The sequence below is a fragment of the Zosterops lateralis genome (genome assembly GCF_965231275.1).
Source record: "Zosterops lateralis genome assembly, chromosome: 4".
NCBI lineage: Eukaryota > Metazoa > Chordata > Aves > Passeriformes > Zosteropidae > Zosterops > Zosterops lateralis.
This window is the reverse complement of record NC_139765.1, coordinates 60,672,590-60,684,289: the sequence shown is the minus strand read 5'-3', so window position 1 is coordinate 60,684,289 and position 11,700 is coordinate 60,672,590. Positions and strand designations below refer to the sequence as shown.

Genomic DNA, 11,700 nt, shown 5'->3' with positions numbered 1-11,700 from the left:
CCGGGCCCGCGGGGATCTCGCTGAGGGCTCCGGCCGGAGGCACCCCCGGCCCTCCATCCCCGCGGCCCCGGCCTGCGAGGAGACGCTGCTGCTCGTCGGCCGGCGCTTGTAGCGGGGGAGGAAGGGCTCGCCGGGCTGAGGGGCTGCCTGGCCGCCCAGCCGGGCCGTGTCGGCGGCGCCCCGCTCGCAGCCCCGGAGCCCGCAGAGCCCGCAGAGCCTCCAGGCGGCCCGTGGAAAGGCCCGGCCCTCCGGCCGAGGTGGGTGCGAGCCGCGGGGCTGAGCCGGCGGCTGCTGGGAGGGATGAGCTCAGAGTCCTGTTCCTCTCTGCTATAACCTTCTTCACTAAGTATGAAAAGAGCATCCCTTGGTTAGATTTTTCCTGCCGTGTTATGTTTACATTGCTGCAAACAGGGGTTTTGCTACTCTGCTTTCTTTATTCGCTTCTTGCCCTGCAGCACCCGTGGGTCACCCGGTTTGTTCTTCCTGGTGCTCTCTATTATTGCCTCTACACCTCTGGCTTATCAGCTGCACCGCTTTCTCACTATTAAATTGACTCACTTCTTAGTTTAATCGGGGTTTTAATTTAATTAAACCTTGTAGCAGATGAAGTGCAAGTGTATAGGTTTTTATTTTTAAATACTCTTTTGAAAGGGATACATTCAAAGTAAGTTGAGGATTGAACTAGCCAAACAGTTGTCATTGTTGCCTTTTTTCAGAGCATGTTTCACTGTGAACATCCTCTCAATGTCAGGTTTTCTGGATGCTGCCAATTGTGTGGATCAGCGAGTGTCTTTTATGTTATACTCTGTGGGTATTTTTTGGTAAATATTTCAGTGCTGCATTTACTTTCCAAATTATTGTTAGGCCCACATGGAGACTTTGCTAGTAACACATTAGTCATGGATTGGTATCTCTGAAATATCCTAAACTTGTTAAAAGGGAAAGTGGAACATTATCTTCCTTTGCATTTTATAATTTATTTTGTAGTTAAGCTTTTAATATTATATATGTAGGAACTACATATTTATAGAACTATTTTCGATGGAATTCATGCTTTTGGGGAAGGAAGAAATTAACTGATGTATTTCTCTTTGGTAGGTAAAATATAATAAATCACCAGTTGGATATGTAGGCCAGGTTTTGTTAGACCTCAGATTAGACTTAAGCCAGCAAACTGTCTCACTTAAAGCAGTATAATTCATGAATATAGTACTTCAGTCTCAGTTTAAATTGAACTGCCCAGCTTTTCATGCAGTTTTTTTCCTCAGTAGATAATATTTGTTTGTGGTATCTTTGTGTCAGCTAATTGGAAATTGTATACTCAGCATTGCAGAGAAAGAAAACATGGCAAGCATTGCTGTTAGAAAGAAAGAAGTCACTAGAGATCTAGACCACTGTGATATTCCATACTATGTTTCTGAATTTGTGGAAAGAGAACTTGGAAATGACTATGATTCCCTGGGGAAGCTAGACAGCCTGATTGCAAAGCTATCTGAAAACAAAAAGCACTTAGAAGAACAGGTAAGCATCTTTTTGTTTTATTTTTTTTCTTCTTCTGAGCATGCTGTATGATTAAAAATATGAAACTAAATGAAATGCATCAGTATCTCAAATGGTACTGCTCTACACAGTGCAGTGCTTTTATGTCTGCCTTAACACTTTTCTGTCCATGCAGGTACTTACAGTTTCATCAGAAGTCCCTAAAAAAATTCAGAATGCCTTAAAGAATGCGGAAGATTCCAAAAAGTCCCTGAGTCAGCTTCTAGAGGAAGAAACTGTTCTGTCTGAGTCCATCGACAGGCACTTGCTGCAGGCTCAGCCGTGGATGGAGGACCTGGATGTGCTGATCGGGCAGGTGGAAGAGATCGAGCGGCACCTGGCCTACCTGCGCTGGATTTCTCGCATAGAGGAGCTCAGGTGAGGTCTCTGACTACTCTGTGCATGTTCTGAGAATGGCAACCTGGTTTATCCCTTTATTAAAATACTCTAAATTCAAGAAAGTTTTAGTTTTAGTCTTTAGTTTTCAATGTACAAATGATTCTTTTCTGTTGTCATTAATGAATATTTGGCCTTGACTTTTTTGTGTTTGATAGTGATAGCATTCAGCAATATCTGATGACCAACAATGTTCCAGAGGCAGCCAGTACTCTAGCATTCATGGCAGAACTGGATATTAAACTCCAGGAGTCATCTTGTTCTCATCTTCTTGCTTTTGTGAGATCCACTGTTAAATTCTGGCATAAAATTCTTAAGGACAAATTGACAAGGTAAGAGAGATGCTGTGACTCCCTCACCTTTACATTGTACTAACATTGTACTGTAAGTTCATGTCCCAGTGCCTGTTGTGTGCTGCAGTGACTTCGAGGAGGTGCTGACACAGCTCCGCTGGCCTTTCGTGGGGCCCCCTCAGTCCCAGGCTTTTGGCCTTGCTGCGCCAGCCAACGCTCCGGAGGTGTACAGCAACCTGGAGATGCTGTTCTGTCAGCTCCTGAAACTGCAGACCTCGTATCCTTTTAAGTTCTGGCCGTGTGTTTTAGCAAGAATAAAAGCTGTTAGAGATGCACATTCTCAGGAGATTTATTTAAGATTTTATTCTCCTGAAACACAATTTATGTTATTTTGTATTAACATTAGAATGTTGTGGGGATCTGGGGGGCTTTGTTTGGGTTTTTTTTGGCGTTTAGAAAATGCCAAGTGCCAAAGTTGTCCTTTTTGTCAGTAGCAACATTTTAACTCCAAGTCATGAGATCCAGTGCTCTCATGGTAGCTGACAGTTCAGGTTGCATGAGGATTTGTCCTGACACTGTTTGGTACCATTACCCATGCATGTTAATGAAAAAATGGTGATGTGTGTTTTATTAGACACAGTTAATGCTTTTCCTTTTATAGCCTTATGTGAAGTCAGCTTTAATCACTTTAATATGTCCCACCCCAGAAGGAAAAGAGGGAAAACTAAACATACATGAAGGAGAATTTACAAAAAGGGGAGACTGCAGGAGAATTTCTGTTGTGCAGTAATCATAGTCTGCCTTTGAGGTTGCTCAGATGGCAATGCTGCTCATTCTGTCCCTGATTTTTATGAACTAAATAATTCACAAAAAATTAGTTAAAACTAAAACTCAACTAAACCTTTGTATGTGTGTGACTGTGGCTTTTTTTTTTTTTTTTTTTTTTTTTTTTTTTATCATGTAGTGGAAAGATGCAAGGCCATTGTATACAATCCTGAGCTGGTAACAATTTTGGTTTGGCAGCATAGCTCACTTAAATCCATTACATGAAAATGGGAAATCATATGTTGCATTTATTAATCCCATGAGTCTTTATCCTCCTTTAACAAATACAAATAAGTGTGTCTCTTGGACAGCCACTGTGTTTTTTTTTTCCTGACAATGGTGGTTTGCTGGGTTCTTCTAAGTTTCCTAAATCAAACAGACTTGAGGGACCTGTATTGTCATTGAATAAATAATCCCTAAAGGCCTGAGTTGTATTTAATATTGCATAAAGTGGAATATTTTGAATATCTTTTCAATTTGAGGAATTTTATTGTTTTCATAATACTGCCTTCAGTCAGTGGTGTAGAACTAAGCAGTGTTCATTCTAATAAGCCTGTTCTATTGAAATGATGATGCTGAGGTAATTCAACGCTTATCCTTGACTGTCACACTCAGAGATGAGCTGTTAACCAAACCTAAACAACTGCCGGAAAAGTACCCGTTACCCCCTTCCCCACCAATTGTCCTTCCCATACAGATCATGCTGAATCCTCTTCAGAAAAGATTCAAGTATCATTTCACTGGAAATAAACAAACCAATGTTCTTAACAAGGTATGGGAGAAAGTGCTTTGATGTTTCTAAATTGCTTTGTCAGCAACCTCTAGTTTGCTGTGTTTAAATTGTTTAGGTTTCACACTTTCCAAAATTAGGATTCTTCAAAACTGTGCAGTTCTTGTGCCCACCTAACTGTGGACAGACATCAAGATAGCACTTGGAGACCTTTCAGAGCACAGGCATTTTCTCTGGGTGAGGCAATATTTTTCCCTTGCCCAGATCCTTCATAAAGCATTATTACAATCTTAGACTGACTCCCATCTGTTCATAAGTTTTGATTAATTTCTTCTGTCTTGTTGCAAATGGTTTTGCACTATTCTGTATTTCTTGAGCTCAAAGGCTGTGACTTTGATTTTTGGCACTGTGTTTTGCTACCACCATGTAACTGAAAACGTTGGATTCTGCAGTTAGGATATGAAATGTGATTAGTCTAAAGGTACAGTTAAATAATTCTTTTTTTAAATTGATTGAATTTTATAATTGACATGAAACGAGAGATGTCAAGTTTACCAGTTAACTCACTTTTTGTGTGAATTACCTTCAAAGACTGAGGATTGTTACCTGAGAATTACCATTGGAATGGGTTTCATTGCATTAATGCCACTATAACACATCTGCAGCAGAGTTTGAGAGCTGTTTTTGTAACAGTCCTGTTGCACAAGTCTGCTTATGATCACAAGTCTGCTTATGATTATGATCTTCTGTAAATCTGAATACATTTGCAATCTTGACAGATAGTACTACAGAACTTTTTAAAATACTGTTGTGTATTTTAATGGAAAAGAGGTGTTTTAGATATGAACAAAATTATTTTAAAAGCATATGGAAAAATATGTGCAAGACACTGAATTTGCAAACAACAACAGGTGAACGACTATTTAAAAAAGAAGAACTTGTTAAGAAAAGTTTACAGGGAATTCTAGCGTCAGGTCAGAAAGATATTTCAACAGGGCCTTGCTGAAATTTGGGTTGGGTTCTGTCTTTTTTTGTTCAGTAATTATTTGGCTAATGCAATAAAGAAAATACCAATGTAAAATATTTAAAAAGACAGCAACCTAAACAGGACTAGCAGTATTTCAGAGGAGAGGCTCAGAGTTCACAACGACCTTGCCCAGCTGGGGAGGGAGTGTCAAAAAAACCCAACAATCCAAGCATGATAAAATTAATGAGACAAGTGAAAATGAATACAGAGGTGAGAAACAGACACACAAAATGTGAGTGCACCTCAGCAGAAGGTTCTTTAGCTGTTGGGAACGAGGAAAACAGGAACTGCTTCCAGTTGCACTAACACTGAAAGAGGTGTTCATCAAAACCTGCAGCCCGTATTTTTAGGTGTGGAAACTGAAAAAGCATAAAGGCATTGCAATGTGAAATGAGAAGGTGAAAGACTCCCCACTTCTAGGGGGAAGGTGTGGCTGAGGTTTGGTACAATAACAATAAGAGCAGAGCTTTTCTCAGGAGCACACCCTTTTTGTTGTACCAAGAAATAAGGGCCACACAGGAGAACAGGAAGAAGTATATGAAGCAGAAACAAGGCTCTCATGAGTGAGAAAGCAGTAGAGAAAGGGGAAATAAAAATGGAACTTTTGCTTGAGGAATGCAATATTTGGTACATTTAAGACAATGAAAATCCAGAAATATTTTTGACAACGCTTTTGTATAAATGAAAGTTAAGTAAAACAGAGTGAAAGACTTGTGTGACCTGAGATCAAGAGAAAGCAGGGCAAGAGAGTTGTATTTTTAGAAATTTGTCCTAAAATACTAGTAGCACTTGAGTAAATGTTTGAATTCATTTAATAATGTCTTTTCTTTTTTAAATAAGCCTGAGTGGTATTTAACACAAGTACTTATGTGGATTGGAAATCATTCAAAGTTCCTCGATGACAAAATCCAGCCAATTCTGGACAAGGCAGGATCTTCAGTGAATGCTGGGGTAAGTAATTAAATGGTTTGTAAATGTGAATATAAATATCTAAGTCAGCTTCTGATAGATATTTGTGTAGGCCCATTTCCACTGAAATGTGGTTAGACTTAGTCCAGTAGCAGTTTCTTGTGTTTCATGTTTGCACGTGTCAGTACTTCCTGTCTTTGACATTGACTTCTTTCCTTTCCAAAGCTTGAATTCTCTCGTGCTCTAGTAATGCTGATTTTGGAGAAGCTGGCTGCTGATATTCCCTTCCTGTTGTATGATGATACACTCTTTTGTCACCTTGTGGACGAGGTACTTCTATTTGAGAGAGAGTTATACAGCGTTCATGGTTATCTCAGCAGCTTTCCCAGTTGCATGCATATTCTGTCAGAAGAATCCTGCTTCCAAAGGTGGCTGACAGTGGAAAAAAAATGTAAGACTTCCAGTGCATTTTGTTGGCCTTTACATTGTGCAGTCAGAAAGTATGTGTGTACTTACACAGCTATCCTCCTTAAACAGGATAAGTCACTTGGACAGGACTACTACCAAAAACATATATATTTTTATGCTCTGTAATTATTCTGAATAAAAATTGATTAGGCTTCAACAGTGCTTCTGTATTTTGTGGGACTCTTGCCCTAAGCTGTATGCAATCAAGTGGGCTTATATGTGTGTGCAGACAGAGATGGACTTTAAATTGAAATAAGGGCAAGGTGTTAGGCTTTGAGAAATTAAGAAGAAATATATTGGAAAGGAGCAAACCAACTATTAAAAACCAAAACCAACCCCCCAATCATTTCTGACATTTAACTCTGTTAACAGCATTGCAAATGCAGATACATTGAAGCTGGTTTTGTGTGAAACAAGTTGTCAATCGTTTTCATAACCTGAATATGCAAAATTTAACTTACTAGAGATAAGGCTTTTATGTTTATATATTTTAGAGGGTTTTTTGTTAAAAACTTATTTTAAACTTAAAAACTTAACTGACAAGTTTTTTGCATCTCAGTTGCTCTTCAGAAAATGGACTCTATGCTTTCATCAGAGGCTGCATGGATATCACAGTACAAAGATATCACTGATGTAGATGAAATGAAAGTTCCAGACTGTGCTGAAACTTTTATGACTCTCTTGTTAGTTATAACAGGTAATTATATCTAGGGGCACTGCTCTTGTTTGTAATGAACAGCAAAAAAACTTCAGATAACAGATTTCTTTACTAAATAGTTTACTAAATATTCATTGTCAGCAGTAGTCAACAAATAATGTTGCAAAGTTGTGATGTTTGCAGTTTAATAAGAGCTTCCTGTTCATTTTGTATTTTGGACACCAATTCATGCATGAATAATCTTGACCTAGTGACATGTTTGCAAAATAATAATTAAAAATATACATTTGATATTTACCATATTCTCTCATAGTTGGCAGAATATATTTTGTTGCAATGCAGTAATAAATCCTAATAGTCCTTTTGAATCTGTGACAATTCAGAAGCTATTAAATAACTTCTCTTTTTTTGCAGCAGTACATAAGAGCAAGTGTATTTTCATGAGACAATTGCATCTTCAATGGCTTTGTCTTTCTCTGTGTGAGGATGCTTTAGGGGCCACACTGGAGGGTGTGGTATTACCACACATTGCTTCAAGTGTTAGAATACAAACTGCTCGGGGAATCAGGAGGGGAAAGAAAGTTGTTTCATGTTGAGCTTTTTGCATGGACAGTTTCCCTGAAATATCAGCTGTTTAAAATACTGACATTTAAATCCTGACTATATGATGTTCTCATAGGTGGTACAGTAAGATGCCTGTAATGTTGCTTTTTGGAAAGCTTTTATTTAGTGTTGGAAAGCCTGAAAACATTTTATTAATGTCTTTCCAGACAGGTATAAGAATCTTCCAACAGCTTCCAGAAAACTCCAGTTCCTGGCCCTACAGAAGGAGTTAGTTGATGATTTCAGGATACGATTAACTCAAGTAATGAAGGAAGAGACAAGAGCTTCCTTAGGATTCCGATACTGTGCAATCCTTAATGCTGTCAACTACATAGCAACAGTGTTGGCAGACTGGGCTGACAATGTAGTAAGTAATTATTCTTCTTTAGGAAAAAAAAAATTAAAAATGGACTTTGGATGTTTGTTTTGTTACGAACATTTTATTCTCAGCACTTTTTAGGTGTATTCAGGAGAATTAATTACTGAAAAAGTAGGATGAGATATAAATTCAGATTTAGCAAAATATGTATAAATAAGGACAGGTTATTGTTTGAGGCCTAAGCTGCCAGTTTTAAACTTTCTAGGGAAATGCAAAGCCAGGGAAATGGAATAATCTGAAGAGACCAAAAATGCATGCTTTCTATTGTAAAAAAAAAAGTGAATTGATTTTGGAGATCTCTGAACCAGAGCAGCAGCCTTTGTCTGGTGCTTGAACTCCTCCCGTGGCAGCAGAGCTTAGACAGATCCCATGTGGGTGTCTGTGTTGCAGACACGGTTCAGGTGTGGCCTAGAAAGGCACCCTCTGATAGCTGGGAATTAGTGACTGCTGTACAACAGCCTGGTGGCAGCAGGGCCAAGGGCAGAATTTCAGCTTTTCTACAGCTGTTGGTGCTAAAGGTCAAAAAACCTGTTACACACAGAGTGCAGAATAAGGCATTGTGTGTGTTGTGGGCAGCCTCCTAATTCTTACTGTCTTCACAGGAAGCTGTGGCTTTAGCAGGGGCTAATCTTGGCTTGATAGCACAGCAGCCTTCGTGCTGTATAACTGCATCTGCTGCAGTGTCTTGATCTGTTTAAAAGCAAAACCAACAAGTTCTCACCACAATGTCACATTGATCTTGATGACCTCAATTCATTTTTTTGCTGTTGTCAGCACAGTAAATTTATGATTCAATGAATAATCATTGATCTAAAAAATACAATTAAAGTTTACTTTTGCAAATCTTAAAGAAGCCAAGGTAGGGTTTTTAAAAAGCATGTTGTTGTCAATCTTAAAGTATCTTTTCAGTATTTAGATCTGTTCCCTTTATCTGTCTGTTGTTATATCTGAAACCTGTATCAGTTCTATCACTAGGATTAAACCACCATGTTGTTTTTCACTAAATCAGGACCACAGGGAAAGAAAAGAAACTGTTCTTAAAATCTTAAATTTTTCATTTTATAAATGTGCCAGAGGAGAGTGTTTTCTAGAACCGTGCCTAACCAAGTACCAATGAGAAGTTCAAGGGGTAAGATAATTTTCTGTGGTGCTCCTCTCTGGTTTTGTTTGCCTAGTTCTTCCTGCAGCTGCAGCAGGCTGAGCTGGAGGTTCGTGCAGACAGTGACACGGTGAGCCAGCTCCAGCTGGGACAGCTGGCGTCCATGGAGAGCTCTGTCTTCGACGACATGATCAACCTGCTCGAGCGCCTCAAGCACGACATGCTGACGCGACAAGTGGACCACGTCTTCAGAGAGGTCAAAGATGCTGCAAAGCTGTACAAAAAGGAGAGGTGATTCTGTTTATTTAATCTCTTCACATGTTACAGTATTATTTCCTTTTAGAAATATTGAGGTAAGTAAAGGCAAGAATAGGTAATGGACAGTATTTTTTTTCTCGAGTAGGAAAGCTGCAGGATGATAAGTTCTGGAAAATTCCCTTTATTCTTACCTTGGGACCACTGTCATGATATGTTTTCTAAAGTAGTTCCACAATTAGTGGACGCATTAGTTCAAAACCATAGGAAAAATGCTGGATTGTTTTAGTTTTCTATTTTGAGCAGGAATTATTTTCTTCATAGTAGTATTGAAGATTTTATGCAAAACGGCCTGTCATGACTGTTCTGTCTTCACAGACTCCTAGGGCTTCTTGAATATTTTCTCCTGAGTAGAATTTCTGAAGTACTTCATAAAAGGAATAGAACTCAGTGATTTTCAGCGTAGATGGGCTTCCCTAGAATGACACATTCAGAGATTTTATAACTAAAGTATGAGTTTAATATTAAATGAAATTCAAACATAGCATTAGACTGATAACTTTTAGATTAGAAGTGGGAAAGAATAATCTCTGAAACACTGTAAATGGGTAAGATCTTTAAACAGTAATTTTAACTTCAGTTGCTGTAATATGAATAATTTCATTCTAATAATGGCAGTCAATGTTTCTTTCAGGTGGTTGTCTTTACCCTCCCAGGCAGAGCAGGCCGTGATGTCTCTGTCGAGCACCGCGTGCCCCATGCTGCAGACGCTACGAGACCGTTTGCTGCAGCTGGAGCAGCAGCTCTGCCACTCACTCTTCAAAATCTTCTGGCAAATGCTTGCAGAGAAAGTGGATCTGTACATCTATCAGGAAGTGGGTATCAGTGTGACCTGTGCAATGCCATGTAGGTGTCAGTGACAGGCTTAAACAGCAGGTGCACCTCTTTGTGTTTGTAGATCATTATGGCAAACCATTTCAATGAGGGAGGAGCAGCACAACTCCAGTTTGACATGAGTCGGAATTTGTTCCCCTTATTTTCACACTACTGCAAGAGGCCAGAAAACTACTTCAAGCAGTAAGTAGGCAAACTTCTGATCTACTGGTATTTCAGAAGTCAGTGTCCAGAGAAATACAAGTGTTCTACTTAAAACCAAGATTTTTTCACAGTTGGTTTTGATCTGCACTTTAAATGTGTGGATCATTCCTGCATCTGATGTTTTCTGCTCAGAAAGCAACAGATTGTGGCATGTGTCTTGGAGTATTTTGTTTAGTCAGAATGTCTACATAAAATTATGTAAGGAATATTAAATAGCACAAACTTCTGAAACCTGGGCCAAGTGAAGCAGTCAAAGATACAGTTACAACAAACTTTATTGTTAGAAGGACTGCTTTTAAACTATGTTCCTCCTCAGGATTGTCTTGTGTGGCAGTCTAGTTGCTGTCACTGCTGAGAATCTGCTACTCTCTTTCTGGTTATTTTTTTTCACTAGCTCACAGTCTCCTAAAGAGTCCAGCATTAAAATCTTCAGCTAATTGGGGCTGAAATCTGAATATTTTTAAACCAACATGGAGCACGGAAGTTTTTTTTGTTACATTTAAATTTGTGCAGCTTACATTAATCCATGTACCTTTTCCTCTAGCATAAAGGAAGCCTGCATTATCCTGAACCTGAATATTGGCTCTGCCTTGCTTCTGAAGGATGTCCTGCAGTCAGCTTCAGAAAATGAATCATTAAAGCCAAGCCAGCCATCTGCAACAGCAGCACTAAATGAACTGGGAGTTTACAAACTGGCTCAAAGGGATGTTGAAATTCTTCTCAATTTGAGGGCTAGTTGGCCAAATACAGGAAAATAAAGACTTCTTCAGAAATGGTTAATAACTTGGTCTAGATTACTTATTCCAAGCAAAAGCAAATATCTTGTAATATACTTATTTCTTTCATTTCTATATGCTGAGAGATTGCTTTAATCAAATCTTATATTTCATTCTATACAGTTAAAAAAAAAAAATTCTAAATGCTACTGACTTGATGTTGAAGTGTGCAGATCTTATTTTCCATGGCCACCTTGCCACTGCATTTGGAAGCTAAAACTGTGTTCATCTCTAATGAATAGTCTGCCTTGTCAGTGTTTGCTGTATCATTCTAAGGAGCACAGAGTATTTACAGTGTAAATGCATTTTTATACAACATGGGCTAATGTTCACTATGAAGTGCTCAGTCTTCAGTTAAACACAGATGTTTTACATCTCCAAATTCCAGGTAATGGATGTTCTGTATTAAAATGTATATAATCAATGCAGAAGGAAGGAATATGTCACTGTTTTTTTATACAAATTAAGATTGGGGTTTTTTTGCAAGACTATCTCCTAATTTTTTAAAAAAAGTTTCTCTTTATAAATTGCACAGTGTGTGCTAAGTTTGCAAATACCACTTGGAAGTGCTCACTACCTTTACCTGTGGATACTTGTCATAACTTGTTGAAGTTGTTTTTTCCTCAAAAATACTTGAAAACCAAA

General features: G+C 38.7%; 1 protein-coding gene across 1 annotated transcript; it reads left to right on the top strand.

The window, feature by feature from the left end:
- The first annotated feature begins 108 nt into the window (after positions 1–108).
- On the top strand, positions 109–11,700 carry RINT1 (RAD50 interactor 1). Its single transcript, XM_083859675.1, has 14 exons — positions 109–257; positions 1,326–1,521; positions 1,676–1,917; positions 2,094–2,267; positions 2,356–2,505; positions 3,669–3,825; positions 5,651–5,761; positions 5,945–6,170; positions 6,747–6,884; positions 7,616–7,815; positions 9,003–9,217; positions 9,876–10,056; positions 10,140–10,258; positions 10,824–11,700. Exons 2-14 carry the CDS (start codon positions 1,345–1,347, stop codon positions 11,035–11,037), a joined length of 2,304 nt encoding a protein of 767 aa, XP_083715801.1. The 5' UTR covers positions 109–257; positions 1,326–1,344; the 3' UTR covers positions 11,038–11,700.